General features: G+C 40.4%; 1 protein-coding gene across 1 annotated transcript in view; it reads right to left on the reverse strand.

Annotated features, from left to right (window-relative positions):
• The window catches only part of LOC126101616 (citron rho-interacting kinase), a 231,250-nt gene that overhangs the window by 14,467 nt on the left and 190,603 nt on the right, over positions 1–26,180 (reverse strand). Inside the window, exons 29-31 of the mRNA XM_049912299.1 lie at positions 23,866–24,043; positions 21,214–21,368; positions 8,792–9,004 (exon numbers count right to left, since the gene is read on the reverse strand). Coding sequence (XP_049768256.1) covers positions 8,792–9,004; positions 21,214–21,368; positions 23,866–24,043 — 546 coding nt within the window. The remainder of the gene's footprint in view (positions 1–8,791; positions 9,005–21,213; positions 21,369–23,865; positions 24,044–26,180) is intronic.

The following is a 26,180-nucleotide window of genomic DNA, read 5'->3' on the forward strand; positions in this document are numbered from 1 at the left end:
CTTGTCACAACATTTCCTAGTGTTTTTTGAATGATTTCATGATGCCTTCATATGCCATTCTCTTTCATGTACGACTACTCAATGTCGGCATTAGGCCATTTTCAAGTATTTAAAATGGAAGCATTATACATTAGTGACACGGTGATTTTGACATAGGAACAAGTCATATATACAGATATACTAGGCACATTATAACTTACTTTATGGATGATTCTTTCATAGTATATTATGCCATGTATGTCCTTACATATAATGATATGAATATAATAGAGGGAAACATTCCACGTGGGAAAAATATATCTAAAAAGAAAGATGATGAGACTTACCAGACAAAAGCGCTGGCAGGTCGATAGAAACACAAACAAACACAAACATACACACAAAAGTCTAGCTTTCGCAACCAATGGTTGCCTCGTCAGGAAAGAGGGAAGGAGAGGGAAAGACAAAAGGATTTGGGTTTTAAGGGAGAGGGTAAGGAGTCATTCCAATCCCGGGAGCGGAAAGACTTACCTTAGGGGGAAAAAAGGACAGGTATACACTCGCGCGCACACACACACATATCCATCCGCATATACACAGACACAAGCAGACATTTGTAAAAATGTTTTGTATACCTCTAAGTATTGTTTGTATGCTGTGCAAAATTCATCGAAGACACTCTCTTACTTATGAAGAAAAGTCTACCTTTGGCAGCAAGTGCAGCCAATAGTAAGAGATAAAAAAGATGAAATTTCACATGTAAAAAAATATTATTTTGTTATGTTTTTGAATTTCCACTGCTATGAGTGAATCCTGAATCCTCCCTGGTCATGCTGACAAAGTGTTACGAAATTATTTGGAAAGTATAGACAGTGGAAATTAAAATGTCCTGTGGGGCACGTCCTGCTCCAAGTCGCCCCGTTTGACGTTCTACCCCCCATAAGGGCAGACGTAGTCTTAAAAAAAAAAACCTTCTGTAGCATGTTAGAAATACTGTCTCCAATTTTCACAACATTGCTGTCTTGTTTCAGTCACTGCACAGCACCACGTCCATTTTTCTAGACGACACTCTTCTTGTTTGCAATGTTTTACTTCTTGTTGTCATAAAAGCATCAGAAGAGTATAGAATACTGTGGACCCGTTTACGTCATGTTACCTTTGCCTTCTGATAGCTATCTTTGGCAGCTGATATTGTCTGTCGTGCAGAAATATAAACATTTCAGTTCTGCTGTTAGTGTGAGAATTACGACTGTGTGAAAGCTTTTTTGTATGATTTACCATTTAAAATGACAAGATATAGTGGTAAAGCATTTTGGAAAGCAGCTAACGCTCGCCATTTACATGTGAATAAACAGTTTCTACAAGCGAGTCAACATAATTCAGTGGAAGATAATTGTGAAGCTAAGATGATGAGCAGTTCACAGAAGAAACTTTGAACTGGTGTACAGTTTCAGTCCACTAAAGAAAAAGTGAACAGTGGTTTTAGAATAATTGATTTAGAAATTATGTATTCTATTATTAGAAATTCATGTGCATGTGGTAACTGGGCAATAAATCTTTGAGATTATTTGACAGCAATGACAGAGATGGTATTGTGTGTAATATGCACTTGTTTTGAGACAGCTGTCAAACTGACATTCAGTCCTAAACACCAATTGCTAAGAATTGGTGTATGAAGCCAACATAAGATACTGCTATGGGATGAGATGTGTTAGTGTTGGAAGGGAAGGTAGCAATTTGTTTTGTGTAATAATGAATATGCCATCTCTACCTGCCTCGTACTCAACACTAAACAACCATCTTCTGAACACCTCGGAAACAAAATGCAATAGCACTTTGTCAGCAGCAGCGAAAGAGGCAGTTTTATTTAACAAAGACATTCAGACAGAAGTAAATGATCCTTTGCCTTCTAGAGACCTATGTAGTTCACAGATGAAAAGGGGCCGCACCTCCTTACATGGTGTTTCATCAGTTATAAATGTTGACACAGGAAAAGTTTTTGGATTTGCAGGTGATGTCCACATATTGTTCTATTTGTAAACAGAGGAAACCATTAGACAATAAGGAAGAAGAGAGACAATGGCAAATAAAACACAAAATAATTTGCAGGAAGAATTATGATGGTTCTAGTGGAGGCATGGAGCAAGCAGGAATAATATTAATATTTCATTGGAGCGAAATGAGGCATGGAGTTAGATATGTGAAATATCTTGGTGATGGAGATTCTAGTGCTTTTAAATCTGTTGTAGAAAGCAAGCCACATAGAAATGGATGCAACATTGAAAAGCTAGTGTTTATGGGTCACATTTATAAGAGGATGGGCAGGAAAAATTCTGAAACTGAAATGAGAACAAAAAGGTGTAAAACTCAAAGATGGAAAGCCATTGGGTGGGCCACAATACCTGACTGACAAAGAGATCCACAATTTGCAAATATATTATGGCAAAGCAATAAGGCAAAACACTGGAGATTTGAAGGCAATGCAGAAGGTAGTGTGGTCAATATTTTTTTCACGAGTTTTCAACTGATGAGAAGCCAGTACATGAATTGGGTGATATATTCTGGTGCAAATATAAGAAGACAAAAACAGGAAACAAAACCTATTCACATAAACACAGTCTTCCTGAAGCAGTCTTAAACGCCATAAAGCCAACATTCTAGTTTCTAGCTCATCCAGATTTGTTAAACAAATGTACCCGTGGTGGAATACAAAACCTGAATGAGAGCTTCAACAGTCTCATTTGGAAGAGGTGCCCAAAAACAACATTTAGCTCATCTACTGTTGTTAAAATTGCCACATATGATGCATGTCTGGTGTTTAATGATGGTAACATTGGAAGAATAAGAACTCTTACTGGATTAGGAATTGCTGCAGGTTTCTTCACTGAGAAGCTATTGAAGAAGATGGATACTGCAGGTGTTGGGCATTCTGAACTGACTGAAGGATATAGCCAAAAGGGTATGCCAGAAACACCAGATAAAAAGGAAACAAGTACACGAAGAGCAAGAAGACAATGTATGGTTATGGTCAACATTAAGGTACTAGTTTATGGTGAAAATCCTTATAAAATCTTATGAGCATTTCCTATAACTTTCATTTTTCAATGTATAAGGAACATTTCCGCCTGAACCAATGGAGATAGAAAAGTGAAATTTTCTGCAGACTTTGTTCATAGTATAACACAACTTCCTGTGGTACCAATTTTTTCTAAGTGTATTTTTGTCAAAATTATTTACTTTTCTGTGGAATTGAAATTGTTTTGTTTCATAAGCATATTTTTTTAAAATAAATTTTAAGAGCTTTAAACTGATATTAAAAAACTGTTCCACACATTTGCCTATCTGATTATTAAGAATTACCTACCACAGTATGAAAGTTTTAAGTAAAGTAATTTTTGTGAAAACATTCCTTATGTGATAGCATGTGTTGCGAAAATTTCCAACACTGCCATGATCAAATTTTTTGAGAAAAAACATTTGAAAAATTCCAGAATGTAGCCCATAACATAATTACCTCATGTGCAAAATTTGGTTATTATCTTTCAAATACAAAAAACTGTGTTAGATTATGTAAACACGTCCATTTTCTCCTATGTCCCCCCTTAAGGTCTACAACACAATAAGAATGGAGAGTTACTCCATTAAGGCAAAAAAGGCATCCTCCCTGCATGAACAGAGTCATACAACAACAAGAGAAAACAGTGGGTCACATTAACAAATGATATACCAGGAGCAAAAATAATTTCAAAGCTGGGAGTAAGGAGTCTGAGAGGACCTATTATTCACACCAAGTGACACCTCAGAACTATTTAGTAAAAAGATATAGTGATAAAGGCCTCCAAGACATAGCATACATGACTCAGCACAGAGACTACTGGAACAAGATTACAACTTGCTTAAAACAACCCTTAATCCTACAACAACTCACACTAGAAAACTCAAAACAAATGAAAATGACTTACAAAAGAAAAGTACCAGAAGTAGAAATCAGTGGGCACACACTAAATGAAACTGTGTGTTAAGTTCCTCAGCATCATGATGAATAGTAAGCTTAGTTGGCTACAATACACGCGAAAGTTAGTGAAAAGCTCAGCCCTGCCTGTCTCACATGCATAGCTGCAGATGGGATTGCTAGCATTCTTCACATACTTGTGGTCATTACTGTCTTATTGCACATTACTCTAGAGCAATACAGCTACGGTCAAAAGGGAATTTATTCTGCAAAACCATGCAATGTGAATATTTCACACAATTGGTAACATCTAGCAGAAGTCTCTTCTGGGACCAAAGAACTCTTAGAATCATATGTGAATACATTTACTCTTCAGTGGTATTTGTAGTTCACAATAAGAGTGAGTTTAGCATGAACCATGTGAAATTCATAACCACAATATTAGAACTAAAAATAATTTTCTTATGAAGTATGTCGTCCTCCTCTAGGATTCAGAAAGCAGTTTGGCAGTCTGCTGCGAAAGGTTTGAAACAGTTCCTGTGGACTTCAGGCAGGGAAATAGAAATTTTCAGATATTCAAAGTAAGATATATTATAATAAAGTAATCTACAGGGAATTCACACAACAATGAATGTGAGAAGATTAGCACTTCTTGTAGCTAGTTGTTAAAATATTTTGCAAAGGTAATGTGCAATAACTGCTTTTGAATGCTGATGGTATACACTACTAATGTCACACTACATCCCATCATGATGGGATTTTCAGAACTTGATTTGCGAGTGAGTGAATGCTGTGCTGTAATCCAGACTTGCCAATGCAGAACCCTCTTTCAATTGGCTCTTTTTTTAAGGCAGGGTGTATGTAGTTGAATATTATCTCTTGTAGAGCTTTCTTCAAATGTCAGCATTCGATAATCTTTTTACCATACAAAGTTTCCATTCCCTTCTAAAGCTGGACAGAGTGTTACCTGGAAGTGAGCTCATACTAACGGGCTGATACTTGTTATGCTGTGTCTTGCTAACCTGCATTACAGCCACAATCTCGCTTTTAAAGTGGCTATGTCTGAATCTATGCATACACTTGGGCTGACCCTGTGAATTAGGCACCTGTTTCTTCTAGTTCACCATTTGTGTTTTTAAATATTCTTAAACACTGCACACCCTGAGCTCCCATTTTTTTGTATCATTGCCAAATGTCAATGTCCCAAGAGGTGTTACAATAATTTCAACTTTATAAAGAATTTCCTGTTGTAACACCTCCGTTTATTTATCCCGACCTGATCTGATCTGATCGAATAGCAGCCCAATATTTATTATTAACATGACTGTGAACCTAATGGGGCTGGCAATCGGAATTGACTGCTACGGAAGTTGTTACATTCCAGTTCGTTCTACTCAACACTATAATACTGAATGTCTGGTAATGAGGAACACGAACACAGTTTTACTAATTACAAACTTATATTCTTCTCAAAACACAAAAAAGGAGATAGCCACTGCATTCGTCATACATATCTAATTACGGCTAATCTCAGCACAGGCTTTCATCATTTTCCATTATTGTCACACGCTAATCCATCACTGAATCCAACACTGCAATCCAAGGTTAGGCCGGCGCGGTAGACGCGAAACCAAATATCGGCACTAGTAACGTCACTGATCACTTTCGTGTGCCAAGTGCAAAGTTATAGTAAGGGCCTATGGACCCCTTACACTGTTCAACAAGATGTTTGCCAGGACATAACTGAACAATTCAAAGAGTTGTTCAATAAGGCAGTCTTAAGCATTTTTAATCCTGCAGTAGGTATTTAAACCACTCCCATGTCTTACTTCTCCTATACTTGTAGCTTTTGGTATTTGCATTTCACACAGACCTTTGCCTTTATCTAACAAAACATTATTTTTCTAATGACTAGACCTGTTCCACAAGCACTGAGGCTTTGCAAGTAACATTTATTATAATTATAAAACTATCAAAATTGTATTACTATTGTTATTGCAATGTACATTTTTGTTGGAGAGAGGCAGTACTCAGCTTGCCAACCATCAAATACAGCAGTACAGTAAATTTACACATTCAGTTACTTGAAACTTTAAAATGCATTTTAGAAACCTAACACTAAAAATATACGAAAAATGTGTCTAATGAAAAAAGCAGATAAAAATTCACTTGAATCCTTCCTGAGAGACAATCTCCACTCCTTCCAAATTAACAATGTACGTGTAGACCTGATGTGGTCTCAATTCAAAGAAATAGTATTCATGGCAATTGAAAGATTTATACAAATTAAATTAATAAGAGCTTATCCCCTGTGGTATACAAAACAGGTCAGAACACTGTTGCAGAAACAATGAAAAAAAAGCACGTTACATTCAAACGAACACAAAATCCCCAAGATTGGTGATCTTTTCCAGAAAAAATTTAGTGTGGACTTTGATGACAGGTGCTTTATAATAGTTTCCACAATGAAACTTTGTCTCACAATATGGCAGAAAATCCAGAGAGATTCTGGTTTTACATAAAGAATGCTAGTGGAAAGGTACAATCAATGTTTTCTCTGTGTGATAGCAATGAAAATACTATCGATGGCAGTGCTGCTAAAGCAGAATTACTACACACAGCCTTCAAAAATTCCTTCACCAAAGAAGATGAAGTAAATAGTCCAAAATTAAAATTAAGAACAGCTGCCAACATGACTAACTTAAAAGTAGATATCCTTTGAGTATTGAAGCGACTTAAATCACTTAATAAAAGCAAGTCTTCCAGGCCAGACTGTATTCCAAATTAGGTTCCTTTCAGAGTATGCTGATGCAATACCTCCATAATTATCATATACAATCACTCGCTCGATGAAAGATCTGTACCCAAAGACTGGAAAGTTGCATAGATCACACCAATATTCAAGAAAGGTAATACGAGTAATTCACTAAATTATAGGCCCATATCATTAACGCCGATATGCAGCAGGATATTGGAACTTTACCTCATGGAAAATTGTCTTTACATACAGTGAACACGCATATAGTAAACATCATTCTTCTGAAACACAAATAGCTCTTTACTCAAACAAAGTGTTAAGTGTTACCACCAAGGAATTTCATATAGATTTCCGGATTGCTTTTGTGACCGTACCTCACTTGCAGCCTATAATCAGACTGCGTATGGAATATCGTCTCAGTTGTATGATTGGATTTGTGATTTCCTGTCTGAGGGGGTCAGTTTGTAGTAACTAACGGAAAGTCTCCGAGTAAAACTGAAATGATTTCTGGCGTTCCTCAAGGTAGTCAGTTATATGTCCTCTGCTGTTCCTCATCTGTATAAATGATTTTGGAGGCAATCTGAACAGCTGTCTTTGGTCATTTGCAGATGATGCTGCCATTTATCGTCTAGTACAGTCATCAGAAGATCAAAACAAAGTACAAAACGATTTAAAAAGACATCTGTATGGTGCGAAATTTGGCAATTGACCCTAAATAATGGAAAGTGTGAGGTCATCCTCATAAGTACTAAAAGTAATCCGTTAAACTTTAATTACAACATAAGTCAATCGTACCTAAAGGATGTAAATTCAACTAAATACCTATGAATTTGTAAGGGGTCTGTAGGCCCTTACTGTAGGTTTGCACTCGGCACAGGTCGACAGGGCAAACTATCGATTAGTGTCTCGTGTTGCGAGAGCGAGTGGAGAGTTGAGTCAGTTGTTTCCCGTGTGGCGGGCCGAGCTGTGGGGAAGCCAGCAGTTGTTGTAATGCAAGGTTTACCGACAAAGGGAGTGGCCATCGCCGCGGTTTAACCCCTTTGTGCTAGAATAATACGGGAAAAGTGACGTAGTATAATCACGAAGTGATCAGTAATATTTCAGTGCCGATATTTTGTTTTCACGTCTACCGCACCGGCATCATTTGGATTGCAGTGATTGGATCAGCGTGTGACGATACTGAATAACGAAGAAGCCTGTGCTGAGATTAGCCGTAATTAGAAGTGTATGACGAAGGCAGTGGCTGTCTCCTTGTTTTTGTGCTTTTGAGATGAATATAGCTTCTTGATTAGTGAAATTGTGTTGGTGTTCTTCATGTTACCAGACATTTCATTGTTGCAGCATTTGAGAAGGACAAAATGGAATGTAACAACTCCGTAGCAGTCCATTCCGATTGCCAGCCCCATTAGGTACACGGTCACATTAATTAATTATTATTTGGGCTGCTATTCAAATCCCGACCGAGCGGGATATATAAAATACGGACGTGTTACAAATTACAATTAAGAACAATTCCAATTGGAAAGAATACACAGAAATTTTGTGGGGAAGGTGAAATAAAGACTGTGTTTTATTGGCAGAACACTCAGAAAATGCAATAGATCTACTAAAGAGACAGCCTACATTACGCTTGTCTGCCATCTTTTGGAGTACTACTATGCAGTGTGGGATCCTTACCAGACAGGATTAACAGAGTATATTGAAAAAGTTCCAAAAAGGGCAGCATGCTTTGTATTATAGAAAAATAGGGGAGAGAGTGTCATGGAAAAAATACAGGATTTTGGGGTATACATAATTAAAACAAAGGCATTTTTCATTGCAATGGGATCTTCTCACGAAATTTCATCCACCAACTTTCTCCTCTGAATGCGAAAATATTTTCTTGTCAATGAACTACATAGGGAGAAATGGTCACCATAATAAAATAAGGGAAATCAGAGCTCGCAAAAAAAGATACAGGTGTTCGTTTTATCTGCACGCTGTTTGAGAGTGGAATAATACGAGATTTATTGTGAAGGTGATTTGATGAACTCTCTTCAATGCCCTTAAGTGTGATTTGCAGAGTATCCACATAGATGTACATAAAAGCTCAAAATACTTACAGAATCCAAGAGGCATCTGGCTCCATTTAACATCATCTTCTCGGGTCCTCTGTCCATATTTGTCGACAAATACACCCAGTTCGTTGAAACATAACAAAAATTCTTGCTCAGATGACGAATGTTTCATGTCCAAAATAGCAACTGGAAAGCTATTTAGTTTCTCAATGCCAAAAAATATGTGAGACAAAGATGCATCTGACTGATCAAGAAACTCTGAAAGCATGAAACAAAATTTGTTACTACATAGATATGAGTCTTCAGATATGAGACTACGTTTTCTTCTACCACCAACTCTAACAAAATTGTTCAATATCCTCCATGTTTCTATTGAAATTCTTTGATTTTATACCTTAGATATGCGGAGTTGCCTGCTGTCACTGTTTGGCTGCACTTATTTACCATAAGCTATTAACATGTTACTGTATCAACAGGCTTTGACCGCTAATGCACTAATCACCTTTTTCTGAGAATGCTCATTTTGAGCTTGTAACTTACACCACAGTGATTGTTAGAGTGGAAAGCGATAGCATAGCTATAATTTCTGCATATGGAATGAACAGCAAGGACAACCCAAGGAGTTTTTGCACTTATTTTTCAAAAAAGTGAGCGAGAATGCAGTCAATTGTAATGTAAATGACCTTGGCAAACTTACAAAGTAATAACAACACTACTTTGAGCTCATCTGGTGGCAAGGTATACTGATGCACAACAGTGTCATGACAAAACTGCAATAGTCAATTCCGGGTGGGCAGCTAGGTTGTACAGAGATTCTTGTAGCAGTTAAGTTGATTGCGAAAAGGTAGGTGTGTGTGAGATTATATATATAAAATAGAGGGAAACATTCCACGTGGTAAAAATATATTTAAAAAGAGTTTGGGCAGAGATGTCAGTCGGGACGGAAATACAGAGGCAAAGATGATGTTGAAAGACAGGTGAGGTATGAGCGGCGGCAGATTGAAATTAGCGGAGATTGAGGCCTGGCGGATAGCGAGAAGAGAGGATATGCTGAAGGGCAAGTTCCCATCTCCGGAGTTCTGACAGGTTGGTGTTAGTGGGAAGTATCCAGATAACCCGGACGGTGTAACACTGTGCCAAGATGTGCTGGCCGTGCACCAAGGCATGTTTAGCCACAGGGTGATCCTCATTACCAACAAACACTGTCTGCCTGTGTCCATTCATGCGAATGGACAGTTTGTTGCTGGTCATTCCCACATAGAACGCTTCACAGTGTAGGCAGGTCAGTTGGTAAATCACGTGGGTGCTTTCACACGTGGCTCTGCCTTTGATCGTGTACACCTTCCGGGTTACAGGACTGGAATAGGTGGTGGTGGGAGGGTGCATGGGACAGGTTTTACACCGGGGGCGGTTACAGGGGTAGGAGCCAGAGGGTAGGGAAGGTGGTTTGGGGATTTCATAGGGATGAACTAAGAGGTTACGAAGGTTAGGTGGACGGCGGAAAGACACTCTTGGTGGAGTGGGGAGGATTTCATGAAGGATGGATCTCATTTCAGGGCAGGATTTGAGGAAGTCGTATCCCTGCTGGAGAGCCACATTCAGAATCTGATCCAGTCCCGGAAAGTATCCTGTCACAAGTGGGGCACTTTTGGGGTTCTTCTGTGGAAGGTTCCGGGTTTGAGGAGATGAGGAAGTGGCTCTGGTTATTTGCTTCTGTACCAGGTCGGGAGGGTAGTTACGGGATGCAAAAGCTGTTATCAGGTTGTTGGTGTAGTGGTTCAAGGATTCCGGACTGGAGCAGATTCGTTTGCCATGAAGACCTAGGCTGTAGGGAAGGGACCGTTTGATGTGGAATGGGTGGCAGCTGTCATAATGGAGGTACTGTTGCTTGTTGGTGGGTTTGATGTGGACGGACGTGTGAAGCTGGCCATTGGACAGGTGGAGGTCAACGTCAAGGAAAGTGGCATGGGATTTAGAGTAGGACCAGGTGAATCTGATGGAACCAAAGGAGTTGAGGTTGGAGAGGAAATTCTGGAGTTCTTCTTCACTGTGAGTCCAGATCATGAAAATGTCATCAATAAATCTGTACCAAACTTTGGGTTGGCAGGCCTGGGTAACCAAGAAGGCTTCCTCTAAGCGACCCATGAATAGGTTGGCGTACGAGGGGGCCATCCTGGTACCCATGGCTGTTCCCTTTAATTGTTGGTATGACTGGCCTTCAAAAGTGAAGAAGTTGTGGGTCAGGATGAAGCTGGCTAAGGTAATGAGGAAAGAGGTTTTAGGTAGGGCGGCAGGTGATCGGCGTGAAAGGAAGTGCTCCATCGCAGCGAGGCCCTGGACATGCGGAATATTTGTGTATAAGGAAGTGGCATCAATGGTTACAAGGATGGTTTCCGGGGGTAACAGACTGGGTAGGGATTCCAGGCGTTCGAGAAAGTGGTTGGTGTCTTTGATGAAGGATGGGAGACTGCATGTAATGGGTTGAAGGTGTTGATCTACGTAGGCAGAGATACGTTCTGTGGGGGCTTGGTAACCAGCTACAATGGGACGGCCGGGATGATTGGGTTTGTGAATTTTGGGAAGAAGGTAGAAGGTGGGGGTGCGGGGTGTTGGTGGGGTCAGGAGGTTGATGGAGTCAGGTGAAAGGTTTTGTAGGGGGCCTAAGGTTCTGAGGATTCCTTGAAGCTCCGCCTGGACATCAGGAATGGGATTACCATGGCAAACTTTGTAAGTAGTGTTGTCTGAAAGCTGACGCAGTCCCTCAGCCACATACTCCCGACGATCAAGTACCACAGTCGTGGAACCCTTGTCCGCCGGAAGAATGACGATGGATTGGTCAGCCTTCAGATCACGGATAGCCTGGGCTTCAGCAGTGGTGATGTTGGGAGTAGGATTAAGGTTTTTTAAGAAGGATTGAGAGGCAAGGCTGGAAGTCAGAAATTCCTGGAAGGTTAGGAGAGGGTGATTTTGAGGAAGAGGAGGTGGGTCCCGCTGTGACGGAGGACGGAACTGTTCCAGGCATGGTTCAATTTGGATAGTATCTTGGGGAGTTGGATCATTGGGAGTAGGATTAGGATCATTTTTCTTCGTGGCAAAGTGATATTTCCAGCAGAGAGTACGGCTGTAGGACAGTAAATCTTTGACAAGGGCTGTTTGGTTAAATCTGGGAGTGGGATGTTTCCCTCTATATATATATCCTTCTCCTTTCCTCTTTCCTGACGAGGCAACCGTTGGTTGCGAAAGCTAGATTTTTGTGTGTATGTTTGTGTTTGTTTGTGTGTCTATCGACCTGCCAGCGCTTTTGTTCGGTATATATATTTAAAAAGAAAGATGATGAGACTTACCAAACAAAAGCGCTGGCAGGTCGATAGACACACAAACAAACACAAACATACACACAAAAATCTAGCTTTCGCAACCAACGGTTGCCTCGTCAGGAAAGAGGGAAGGAGAAGGAAAGACAAAAGGATATGGGTTGCTAATGCACTAATCACCTTTTTCTGAGAATGCTCATTTTGAGCTTGTAACTTACACCACAGTGATTGTTAGAGTGGAAAGCGATAGCATAGCTATAATTTCTGCATATGGAATGAACAGCAAGGACAACCCAAGGAGTTTTTGCACTTATTTTTCAAAAAAGTGAGCGAGGATGCAGTCAATTGTGGAGTTTTTGCACTTATTTTTCAAAAAAGTGAGCGAGGATGCAGTCAATTGTAATGTAAATGACCTTGGCAAACTTACAAAGTAATAACAACACTACTTTGAGCTCATCTGGTGGCAAGGTATACTGATGCACAACAGTGTCCTGACAAAACTGCAATATACCCTTTTGTCTTTCCTTCTCCTTCCCTCTTTCCTGACGAGGCAACCGTTGGTTGCGAAAGCTAGATTTTTGTGTGTATGTTTGTGTTTGTTTGTGTGTCTATCGACCTGCCAGCGCTTTTGTTTGGTAAGTCTCATCATCTTTCTTTTTAAATATATTTTTCCCACGTGGAATGTTTCCCTCTATTATATATATATATATTTAAAAAGAAAGATGATGAGACTTACCCAACAAAAGCGCTGGCAGGTCGATAGACACACAAATAAACACAAACATACACACAAAACTCTAGCTTTCGCAACCAACGGTTGCCTCGTCAGGAAAGAGGGAAGGAGAAGGAAAGACAAAAGGATTGGGTTTTAAGGGAGAGGGTAAGGAGTCATTCCAATTTTTTCAAAAACTCTTTACCTTTACAAATGTCTGCTTGTGTCTGTGTATGTGTGGATGGATATGTGTGTGTGTGCGAGTGTAAACCTGTCCTTTTTTCCCCCTAAGGTAAGTCTTTCCGCTCCCGGGATTGGAATGACTCCTTACCCTCTCCCTTAAAACACAATCCTTTTGTCTTTCCTTCTCCTTCCCTCTTTCCTGACGAGGCAACCGTTGGTTGCGAAAGCTAGAGTTTTGTGTGTATGTTTGTGTTTATTTGTGTGTCTATCGACCTGCCAGCGCTTTTGTTGGGTAAGTCTCATCATCTTTCTTTTTAAATATATTTTTCCCACGTGGAATGTTTCCCTCTATTATATATATATATATATATATATATATATATATATATATATATATATATATATATATATTTAAAAAGAAAGATGATGAGACTTACCCAACAAAAGCGCTGGCAGGTCGATAGACACACAAATAAACACAAACATACACACAAAACTATAGCTTTCGCAACCAACGGTTGCCTCGTCAGGAAAGAGGGAAGGAGAAGGAAAGACAAAAGGATTGGGTTCTAAGGGAGAGGGTAAGGAGTCATTCCAATCCCGGGAGCGGAAAGACTTACCTTAGGGGGAAAAAAGGACAGGTTTACACTCGCACACACACACATATCCATCCACACATACACAGACACAGGCAGACATTTGTAAAGGCAAAGAGTTTGGGCAGAGATGTCAGTCGGGACGGAAATACAGAGGCAAAGATGATGATGAAAGACAGGTGAGGTATGAGCGGCGGCAGATTGAAATTAGCGGAGATTGAGGCCTGGCGGATAGCGAGAAGAGAGGATATGCTGAAGGGCAAGTTCCCATCTCCGGAGTTCTGACAGGTTGGTGTTAGTGGGAAGTATCCAGATAACCCGGACGGTGTAACACTGTGCCAAGAAGTGCTGGCCGTGCACCAAGGCATGTTTAGCCACAGGGTGATCCTCATTACCAACGAACACTGTCTGCCTGTGTCCATTCATGCGAATGGACAGTTTGTTGCTGGTCATTCCCACATAGAACGCTTCACAGTGTAGGCAGGTCAGTTGGTAAATCACGTGGGTGCTTTCACACGTGGCTCTGCCTTTGATCGTGTACACCTTCCGGGTTACAGGACTGGAATAGGTGGTGGTGGGAGGGTGCATGGGACAGGTTTTACACCGGGGGCGGTTACAGGGGTAGGAGCCAGAGGGTAGGGAAGGTGGTTTGGGGATTTCATAGGGATGAACTAAGAGGTTACGAAGGTTAGGTGGACGGCGGAAAGACACTCTTGGTGGAGTGGGGAGGATTTCATGAAGGATGGATCTCATTTCAGGGCAGGATTTGAGGAAGTCGTATCCCTGCTGGAGAGCCACATTCAGAATCTGATCCAGTCCCGGAAAGTATCCTGTCACAAGTGGGGCACTTTTGGGGTTCTTCTGTGGAAGGTTCCGGGTTTGAGGAGATGAGGAAGTGGCTCTGGTTATTTGCTTCTGTACCAGGTCGGGAGGGTAGTTACGGGATGCAAAAGCTGAAAGCTGAAAGCTGAAAACAGCTTTTGCATCCCGTAACTACCCTCCCGACCTGGTACAGAAGCAAATAACCAGAGCCACTTCCTCATCTCCTCAAACCCGGAACCTTCCACAGAAGAACCCCAAAAGTGCCCCACTTGTGACAGGATACTTTCCGGGACTGGATCAGATTCTGAATGTGGCTCTCCAGCAGGGATACGACTTCCTCAAATCCTGCCCTGAAATGAGATCCATCCTTCATGAAATCCTCCCCACTCCACCAAGAGTGTCTTTCCGCCGTCCACCTAACCTTCGTAACCTCTTAGTTCATCCCTATGAAATCCCCAAACCACCTTCCCTACCCTCTGGCTCCTACCCCTGTAACCGCCCCCGGTGTAAAACCTGTCCCATGCACCCTCCCACCACCACCTATTCCAGTCCTGTAACCCGGAAGGTGTACACGATCAAAGGCAGAGCCACGTGTGAAAGCACCCACGTGATTTACCAACTGACCTGCCTACACTGTGAAGCGTTCTATGTGGGAATGACCAGCAACAAACTGTCCATTCGCATGAATGGACACAGGCAGACAGTGTTCGTTGGTAATGAGGATCACCCTGTGGCTAAACATGCCTTGGTGCACGGCCAGCACTTCTTGGCACAGTGTTACACCGTCCGGGTTATCTGGATACTTCCCACTAACACCAACCTGTCAGAACTCCGGAGATGGGAACTTGCCCTTCAGCATATCCTCTCTTCTCGCTATCCGCCAGGCCTCAATCTCCGCTAATTTCAATCTGCCGCCGCTCATACCTCACCTGTCTTTCATCATCATCTTTGCCTCTGTATTTCCGTCCCGACTGACATCTCTGCCCAAACTCTTTGCCTTTACAAATGTCTGCCTGTGTCTGTGTATGTGTGGATGGATATGTGTGTGTGTGCGAGTGTAAACCTGTCCTTTTTTCCCCCTAAGGTAAGTCTTTCCGCTCCCGGGATTGGAATGACTCCTTACCCTCTCCCTTAGAACCCAATCCTTTTGTCTTTCCTTCTCCTTCCCTCTTTCCTGACGAGGCAACCGTTGGTTGCGAAAGCTATAGTTTTGTGTGTATGTTTGTGTTTATTTGTGTGTCTATCGACCTGCCAGCGCTTTTGTTGGGTAAGTCTCATCATCTTTCTTTTTAAATATATTTTTCCCACGTGGAATGTTTCCCTCTATTATATATATATATATATATATATATATATATATATATATATATATATATATATATATATATATATATATATATATATATATATATGGTTATAATAGAAGGAAACATTCCACGAAGGAAAAATATACTTAAAAACAAAGATGATGTGACTTACCAAATGAAAGTGCTGGCAGGTCGACAGACACACAAACGAACACAAACATACACACAAAATTCAAGCTTTCGCAACAAACTGTTGCCTCATCAGGAAAGAGGGAAGGAGAGGGAAAGACGAAAGGATGTGGGTTTTAAGGGAGAGGGTAAGGAGTCATTCCAGTCCCGGGAGCGGAAAGACTTACCTTAGGGGGAAAAAAGGACGGGTATATACTCGCACACACACACATATCCATCCACACATATACAGACACAAGCAGACATATTTAAAGACAGTCTTTAAATATGTCTGCTTGTGTCTGTATATGTGTGGATGGATATGTGTGTGTGTGCGAGTGTATACCCGTCCTTTTTTCCCCATAAGGTAAGTCTTTCCGCTCCCGGGACTGGAATGACTCCTCACCCTCTCCCTTAAAACCCACATCCTTTCGTCTTTCCCTCTCCTTCCCTCTTTCCTGATGAGGCAACAGTTTGTTGCGAAAGCTTGAATTTTGTGTGTATGTTTGTGTTCGTTTGTGTGTCTGTCGACCTGCCAGCACTTTCATTTGGTAAGTCACATCATCTTTGTTTTTAAGTATATTTTTCCTTCGTGGAATGTTTCCTTCTATTATAACCATATATAGAGGGAAACATTCCACGTGGGAAAAATATATCTAAAAAGAAAGATGATGAGACTTACCAAACAAAAGCGCTGGCAGGTCGATAGACACACAAACAAACACAAACATACACACAAAATTCTAGCTTTCGCAACCAATGGTTGCCTCGTCAGGAAAGAGGGAAGGAGAGGGAAAGACAAAAGGATTTGGGTTTTAAGAGAGAGGGTAAGGAGTCATTCCAATCCCGGGAGCGGAAAGACTTACCCTAGGGGGAAAAAAGGACAGGTATACACTCGCACACACACACACACATATCCATCCACATATACATGCATCCGCATATACAAGCAGAAATACATATTTCTGCTTGTGTCTGTGTATATGCGGATGGATATGTGTGTGTGTGCGCGCGCGAGTGTATACCTGTCCTTTTTTCCCCCTAGGGTAAGTCTTTCCGCTCTCGGGATTGGAATGACTCCTTACCCTCTCCCTTAAAACCCAAATCCTTTTGTCTTTCCCTCTCCTACCCTCTTTCCTGACGAGGCAACCGTTGGTTGCGAAAGCTAGAATTTTGTGTGTATGTTTGTGTGTCTATCGACCTGCCAGCGCTTTTTTTTGGTAAGTCTCATCATCTTTCTTTTTACACACACACACACACACACACACACACACACACACACACACACACACATATATATAAGGAAACATTCCACGAAGGAAAAATATATCTAAAAACAAAGATGATGTGACTTACCAAATGAAAGTGCTGGCAGGTCGACAGACACACAAACGAACACAAACATACACACAAAATTCAAGCTTTCGCAACAAACTGTTGCCTCATCAGGAAAGAGGGAAGGAGAGGGAAAGACGAAAGGATGTGGGTTTTAAGGGAGAGGGAAAGGAGTCATTCCAGTCCCGGGAGTGGAAAGACTTACCTTAGGGGGAAAAAGGGACGAGTATACACTCGCGCACACACACACATATCCATCCACACATGGATATGTGTGTGTGTGCGCGAGTGTATACCCGTCCCTTTTTCCCCCTAAGGTAAGTCTTTCCACTCCCGGGACTGGAATGACTCCTTTCCCTCTCCCTTAAAACCCACATCCTTTCGTCTTTCCCTCTCCTTCCCTCTTTCCTGATGAGGCAACCGATGTGTGAAAAATTTTAAGTGTATGCAGGCATATTGGTGCAGTGAAGACTGGTAGCAATTCGAGACAATTTTGTGAGTGGAAATAAAATTCAGGGTGTTCTAAAAAGAACTCCCTAGTTTCAAGTATACATTTAATGGAGAAATTAATGAAAAATTACATCAATGAGTACATATCATGAGAGAGAATTCTTTCAAGTTTTGTTTAATGTTGGTAGACATCAACATATGATCCATTTGTTGCCCTGCACACATCGAGACGATATTCCACTTCTCGCCACATATTCACCAACATTTCAGGTGTAACTGTCCCAGCCACTGAGATGATTCTTTCCCGTAAATGATTGATCTGTGTAATCTTTTCACTGTACACAAAGTTTCTGACGGGGCCCCAAAAGAAAAAGTCCAGTGGGGTTAAGTCTGGGCTTCGTGGTGGCCAAGATATTGGGCCATTCCTGCCTATCCACCTTACTGGAAAGGTAGTGTCAAGAGCAGCACACACATGGTTGCTGTAAAGAGGTGGGGTGCCACCTTGTTGGAAGAACAAAAGCCCTTTTCCACCTCAATTAGTTCAACATCTTCAGAAGTTCAAAGTCTACCTGGCGAGATTGCTTTTAAAACAGTATCTGTTTCCTTGAAAGACTTTAGACAATGATGGATAGCTTTTGTTGTAGATGGTTCACAACCATACTGGCGTCTAAAATTATGAAACTTCCTGGCAGATTAAAACTGTGTGCCCGACCGAGACTCGAACTCGGGACCTTTGCCTTTCGTGGACAAGTGCTCTACCATCTGAGCTACCGAAGCACGACTCACGCCCAGTCCTCACAGGTTTACTTCTGCCAGTATCACAGTTTTAATCTGCCAGGAAGTTTCATATCAGTGCACACGCCGCTGCAGAGTGAAAATCTCATTCTGCAAACATCCCCCAGGCTGTGGCTAAGCCATGTCTCCGCAGTATCCTTTCTTTCGGGAGTGCTAGTTCTGCAAGGTTCACAGGAGAGCTTCTGTAAAGTTTGGAAGGTGGGAGACGAGATACTGGCAGAAGTAAAGCTGTGAGGACCGGGCGTGAGTCGTGCTTCGGTAGCTCAGATGGTAGAGCACTTGCCCATGAAAGGCAAAGGGCCCGAGTTCGAGTCTTGGTCGGGCACACAGTTTTAATCTGCCAGGAAGTTTCATATCAGCGCACACTCCGCTGCAGAGTGAAAATCTCATTCTGTCTAAAATTATGTTGCACTGTTATAACTGACTCAGTTTTCACAAGCCAAATAACACACTTCACTTTCTGTTGCAGAGTACACATTGTTGCTGAGTTGCACTGCACTGAACTGAGGGAACAGAGGGAAAAAAACAGCACTGGTGCTGTCTCAAGTTCAAGCAGACTTGTTAACTGCGGGGAGCCAAACTTTGAGAGTTTATGAATCAAACACCACAAACTAAAACATATTCACCACAGCATATTATTTTGATAGCAATAACCATGAATAATTAAGGTTTTATGTTTGTGTTTCATATACTGTCACCCAGCAAATGACCGTGATATAAACTGTTTTACCAAGTGCATAATGGAAATGTGTAATTTCAGTCAGTGAGGCTGTACACTCAATTGTACGCACACAGCTAACTCAGATAGCACCAGGTAAGTGTTCACCATTACAACGAAGAATACGAGAAAGTGGCCTCCTCTTTTTTAAAATTCATCGAAGACTTATAATATACCCACATACCATTGCCACCACTGTTGACTACATAACAGACTCACTTTATAATGAAAAACTTAATCTGTTGGAAACAATATTAACATACTAGGCTTCTCAAGACCAGATGCAGTTTTGATATGCCACAGCAGCTGTAAGAATGTCAATTTCCATCTCATTAATGTACGTTGGCTAGCAGATTGTGGACAAAAGGTTACCAGTAATGAATTATATTTTATCGTGGATAAACAATTTTCAAAAATTAGCAAAAGGCATCAATTTCACAAATGCTCATCAATTGAAGACAAAGCCTGAACATGAGTCCATGATCATATTTTGGCACTTTATTTTGCAAGTCCTCCTTTATCTCACGAACTATTACACTTCACTATTACCAGTGTCGGCTACAGCCACCTTCAGATCACAAAATATTCTGATGTAGTATCAACGTTAAACTAAACATGAAGGTACATAGTAAATTCACAAATGCTGTAACAGACATGCTTTCAATAATTAAAAGTGGCAGTGTCAATGGTATGCAAGTTTTATTAAGCTGTAATTCCATGAGTGTCTTGTCACATCAATCAGCAATTTTACAGAATTTTTATTTTTTGCAACGATTTTTTTGGTGTGTATTTGCATTATTGTGTGTAATGATGAGGAATTAGGTGCCACTGATATGGTAGACTTAAGTGTTGAGCATTGGTGCAAAGAAGCATCAATCTCTTAATTCAATACAAAAATAATAAATGTCAACAAAGGAATTTAATATCCAATTGTATACCATTTAAAGGGATACAGTATTCACATGGCACATTACATCTGTACCTGGGTAATAAAGTGATTGTTAAGTTTATTTATTGATTGTCCCCTTTAAATATCAGGGTAGGAGAAGGTAGTGCTGCCCCACAATGGTAACTGAAGAATAACTGCTTCTCTTTAATTGCCTGTGCTTGCTGATTAGTTAGTAATATTTCCTTAAATTGCTTCCTCCCTTTCTTTCAGTCCCAGTCTAACTGCCACCTCAGAGCTTGTTGTAAATGAGAACCTGGCCCAGGCATAAGAACACACAGAGGAGGGAGGACAGGGAGAGGGGAAGGGAGAGAGAATGGAGAATGAATAAGCTACAGCTCCGCATACATTCTCATGAAAATTATTCATCGACATAACAAGAAGGTAGGATCAGAACTACACTGCAATTCGTAAGTAGGGTAAAGTTCACTTGATACTGGTCTAATTACCCTCTTGACATGTCTGCTACTGTCTCCTTCTATCCAAAAGTATTTCTGTCACACTTCCAATACTATTCCAATTTTCTTAAATACAATCTGACACTCCTCCCCCCAATAAAATAAATAAAAAATTAGGCTGGTAACTTGATTGTATTACTTCTCACTTGTTCCTGGACCACTCAACTTCTTCAGATTTTAATCCTTCTTACCGCTGCCATATAGTTCTGTTAGTATGTTGTTACTCCCACACTGTTACATTATAAAGAAAAGACATAGTGTTAGGAAAACTGACATAACTGTAAAATCAAATTCATTACTATTGCATTATTATTAATCATAATACAACTAACAGACTGTGCATATTGCAGTGTTGGCTGCCTTGTCCCCAAGAACCTCTGCTTTTGTAAGAGAGGGTCTTAAGTTTCCAATCTTACCACTTAACATAAACAGATAGGTATATAAACAAACATGGGAAACACTATGTAAGAGAGTTTACTTTTCAATAATCAGTTGGATCATTCCTCAGCTTCTGGATACATAACTACAGAGACTCCTTGTGTTATCATGCTGGTCATTTCATAGACAGTGATTTAATTCAGATTGTTATCCCACAACACAAACATTTAAATTTGATACTGGCTACATCTACATCAAATAAAACAATATTTTTTGAAGTCTTACCTTCGACAGATAGGTCACCAAGATCAATTTCATATATTCTGTGGCAACCGATAATAACTGAATGATCTGCAAAATGGATGCAACTACATGGCTCTGATGTTGGTATGTCTTTCACTAGTACAAACTTCGCCTGACTGGCAGACCAGCGAAGAAGCCTAAAAAGTCATTCATATAGAGTAAAATTTATTTAATTAAATTTATACTCAGCACAACTTATTTAAACTTTTTACCACAGATCACAGTAAAAGTGTACAAAATTATAATTCTCCAGAAATAATTTTGAGTAGGGAATGAAAATATTTGTGTCATACAAATCTGTGCTCATGATGATGTATATTTTCTCTTTTATGTACAGCAGTTCAGGGTTACGGCACAAAATGTTTGTATATGCCAAAGGATTTATTTTTTTATTTTTTAAAACACTTGCATAAGTACCAAATTTTCCACTCAGTAATGACCCTATAGTTAAAATTGCTATTCTGACGATTGTGAATAAAACTGGGAAACTAAGAGACAGCTGTTAACAGTAAAATACAGTTTCCTTATATTTCATGCATTAACAGTATTAGGAACACAACATATGCAAAACCAAGTACAGAAACTTTTAGCATCGGTTACACCACAATCTGATATGATTGGCCCCCTTCTTGTCTAATCTTCAGCAGTGCTGACTGGTGATGGTAAGGTCTCAAGGTCAAATCCCGAAGACAACCTCCAATTTTTCTGTAGCATAATGTCTGGAACGAGGTTCACTCAGACATGTGGAGCACAGAGACAAGCCGACAAAGTGGTGCAACACAGAAAGGCTTGCACCAAGCTGGGAACAATGTGGACCTTTGAAAACTGTTGGAGAGCAAGAGATAAGAATAGATACAGAAGAAAAGAAAACAGTGAGCATGAATCAAATACAAGTTTGGGGGAAGAGGTAATTATACTTTATCTTATCTACCTCTTAGTTGCTTCTTTCTACCCTATTTCCACTTTGTTTTATTCTCTGCACTTTGTTTACTTCTGTATCCATTTTCCTTCTCACTATCATTTTTCAAATGAGGCTGAGACAGTGTTTACTGATGTGCTATCACTGACCTCCTACTTCCCAGTTATAGATAGACTTGCCAGTCACAGTCCGTCACTGGAACTGCCTTCCACAAACAACTGGATGACAATGCAGAGATACACTGCTCTACAGGCCCGTCAGCTTGTCTGTAGACGGGCAAGGGAAGTACAGGCCACCTGCCAGGTAGCTTTTTAGCACGCATACCATGCGCACAAGTCACAAGCACACCGTTCCCCAACACCTCTCATCCAGAGTAGTAAAATTCCCACCCCTGTCACCGATGCCTGCAGGTGCCTGGCTGTCTGCATGTTGTCACTCGGGCTGGAATGGCCTCACATAGAGGGAGCAATATTCTGTGCTTTGAACCTAATAACAAACATCTTCATTTCTTTTCCAAATGAATATAATTTTGCAGTTGGTCATGTTTTGTCTCTTAGGACTGAGTGTCTTGTTAGCAGTGAATAATTAGAATTTGTAATGCCCTCAAAAATATTATTAGTTTCTTATATGTGGATTATTTTGTTGACAGATAATCTTGAAGTGGACCTTGAACTTACAGTGAGTGCAACACAGAGAAACCCAAAATAGTTTTTTGTTGACTGTTCTACTGCTTTTATAAATTTTAGAAATGACATTATGTGACCCCTTAAGTTGCAGTAGGGAAATCTGACACTATATGCACAGATTAATATTAAATGGTACTTATAAAAAGTTGATCAAAATAGGAACAGGTTTATCCACAGAAATCATATCTTCAGAGTACATCACCTTTACATTGGCTTCCAAGTGATTTGCTACCCTCTCCAAAATCAAATATTTCCTATTTTCTAGCCTGAAATAAAAAACCGCTACTACGGAAAGGCAAGAGTGCTGTTATCGCGCGCGCGTGTGTGTGTGTGTGTGTGTGTGTGTGTGTGTGTGTGTGTGTGTGTGTGTGTGTGTGTGTGTGTGTGCGCGCGCGCGCACGCTCTGCTGACAAAATGAACTGGACAGCCCATATGCCTCTATTCAAAGTGAAAAATTTCTGAATAGAATTTCCATTTTTATCCTTGCACTGATGACTGGAGTAAAATAAAAGAAAACTAGCAGCAGCAAGGAAAGATTTCCTGAAAGAAACAAATATGTTAACATCAAACACTAAGTTGAGCATTAGCAAGTTCTTTTAGTATTTATCTTAATTGCAGTGGTGTACAAAAGTGAAACGTTACTTTAAAAAGAATAGACAAGAAGATAATAGAAGCTTCCTAAATGTTGTTGTACAAAAGAATTCTGAAAATTAAATGGATAGATTCAATAACTAATAACGAGAAACTGAATCTAATTGGAGAACAAAAGTTTGGCACAAGTTGACTAAAAGGATTAGTTGATAGGAGTCATCAACGAACCATCAGTTTGGAAATGGAGGCAGGTGTGGGGAGGGGAGGGGTGTAGGATAAACATTGTACAGGCAGCCAAGGGTTGAGTAAAGCAATCAGGTTCAAATGGATGAAGGTTGTAGTACAAGAAGCTTGCACGGAATGGACTAATGTAGAGAACTGCATCAAACTGGTCTTAGACAACCACAACAATAACAAACAAAATTAATTGTTACTCACCTGATCTTTGTGGCAGTAGCAACACATACAAGGTTCCGGGCTCCAGTCGCAAAGAGGTGATACGAATCAGAGCCTGGCAATATTGGCTGTAAATGCAATGCAGGTGCAGAGCACTCCGCTGCTTTAGCATTACACTCCAGGTGGGCCAGGTTGCAAAATACCAGTGTACGAGAGTCACCTGGAACATAGTCGTAGAACGAGCATTTAGCAAAGTTTTACTGGGACAGACCGTTCATCCTATGTTCCGTATAATACTGCGTTCAGAAGACTACTACTAGTAATGAGGTACAAGAATTAAAGAGAGACAACTCTGTGCAAACAGAGAGAGAGTGAGAGAGCGAAAGAGAGAACACAGTTCCGTCACAGCCTATTGCAGATAACTGACTGCTGGTGAGAAGGTTGACCACAAGACATGTAGGAGATGCAGTGTCAGTATGACTGACTGCAGTCAGAACTTTGGGCACTCAGATCTCAGAGGCTGTGCAGGCTGTGAGTCAGTCTTGCCCGTCACCTCAAGGGTGTGCTGTGAGTACTGCCAGAGAAAAAGAGTCACATGCAACAACATGTTGGCGCACACAATGCATTTTCCCCACACACCACAGGGTACAGAGAACAAAGTGGTAGCAAAATCACTATCAATAAATCATGGATCACTGCAGGGATAAAAAACATCCTGCAGAACAAAGAGGGTGCTAAGAAGAAGAAGAAAACAATGTCAGCACTACAAACTTTACTGCAGCATCCTAAAGAAGGTGATAAATAATTCAAAAAATATGTGCAATAAGTCTGAAATTGATAAGTCTGAAAAAAAAAAAAAACACCAATTTGTAATGTAATAAAGTGGCAAAAAAAAAAGGGGGTGGAGACAGCACACCCATAAAACTTAAACAAGGTACCAATATTGTAAAGAAACTTGAAATGGTTGCAGAAATCTTCAACAGGCACATTTTGTCAGCAGCAGAGAAGACAGGCTGTAAAGGTTCTGTGGATGAGTCATTGGCTCTTCTACAGAAAGCTATAATAATAGACCCCCCACAGCTATCCTTATCTCATGTTACAGTAAAATAGATTGAAAGAATTATTACCTCATTAAAAAATAAAAAGTCTGTAGGTGTGGACAACATTTCCTGTAAAATATTGAAATGTTGCTATAAATATGTAAGTCCAGTCTTACGCAACATATTCAATGCTTCGCTGCAAGAAGGAATTGTCCCTGACAGGCTAAAACTATCTGTAGTGATACCACTATTTAAAAAAGGTGAGAAAGACAATGTTACAAATTATCGCCCAATCTCCCTTATAACTACCTTTTCAAAAATTCTTGAAAAACTGATGCACAGGTTGATTGTCAATCATCTCAGCTTCCACAATATCTTAAACAAAAGTCAATTTGGTTTTCATGCAGGTCTTTGTACAGAACAAGCAATATTCTCTTTCACCATTCAAGTCACCAGTGTTGGCAGCCCTACAGCCAGGCGACTAGCGCGAGTTTTGGTGTTCTCGTAAAGATAAGTCATTTTAGATTATAAAACATATAGATTAGTACTGATCATGTGGTAAATAGGTGTATTAGTGTGCCATTTAAGTGTACCATTAAAGGTTTCATTTTTCTTTACGTAATATAGCAGAAAACGCGAAAAGACCGTACAGTCGTATTTTCTGTTTATGTTCTGCTGTAGCAAATCTATAGAATTTCGTTTAGTTGTTCCTTGCTCTCTCCAGCAATTTAACTTAGCATACCTCTTCATTATTTAACTAGCATTTCCGGAAAGTAGCGTAAAGTTTAAGTTGTTGTTTCAGAAACTTTGCACTTTTGTTTTTGTTTACACACAGTTGCGTATAGGCCAAATTTGTGCAACCATATTTTCGTGTTTATCTGTAATTCAACTGACTTATTCTTAATAAACTATTACGTTTATCATGAGTGAAAAGTGCTTGACTTGCCGTAGAATTGTTAGGTCGGGGCTTTGGTGTGATGGGTGCTGCAGTTTTTCCATGTGGGTGACTGTAGTGGCGTGGGAATAGGGGAAGTAAATGAGACTCATCAGTGGTTTTGTAGGATTTGTAGTAGAGATAGGAAGATACTAGAACAGGAGGGGAAAATTGCCGCCCTTCAAGCTGAGTTAGACAAGGACAGGGGAGATCTTGACAGGTTAAGGAGGGAGAAGGGTAAAGAGACTTTGGAAGTGGCAACAGGCAACAGGAGGAACAGGCCTAGAACTTTGTCTGACAGCTTCATGGTGAATGTGGAAAATAGATTTGACCTGTTGCTTCAGTTAGAAGCTGATGAGCCTCAAGCAGTTGCAGGTGTAAAC

Source organism: Schistocerca cancellata, chromosome 9 (assembly GCF_023864275.1).
Source record: "Schistocerca cancellata isolate TAMUIC-IGC-003103 chromosome 9, iqSchCanc2.1, whole genome shotgun sequence".
Taxonomy (NCBI): domain Eukaryota; kingdom Metazoa; phylum Arthropoda; class Insecta; order Orthoptera; family Acrididae; genus Schistocerca; species Schistocerca cancellata.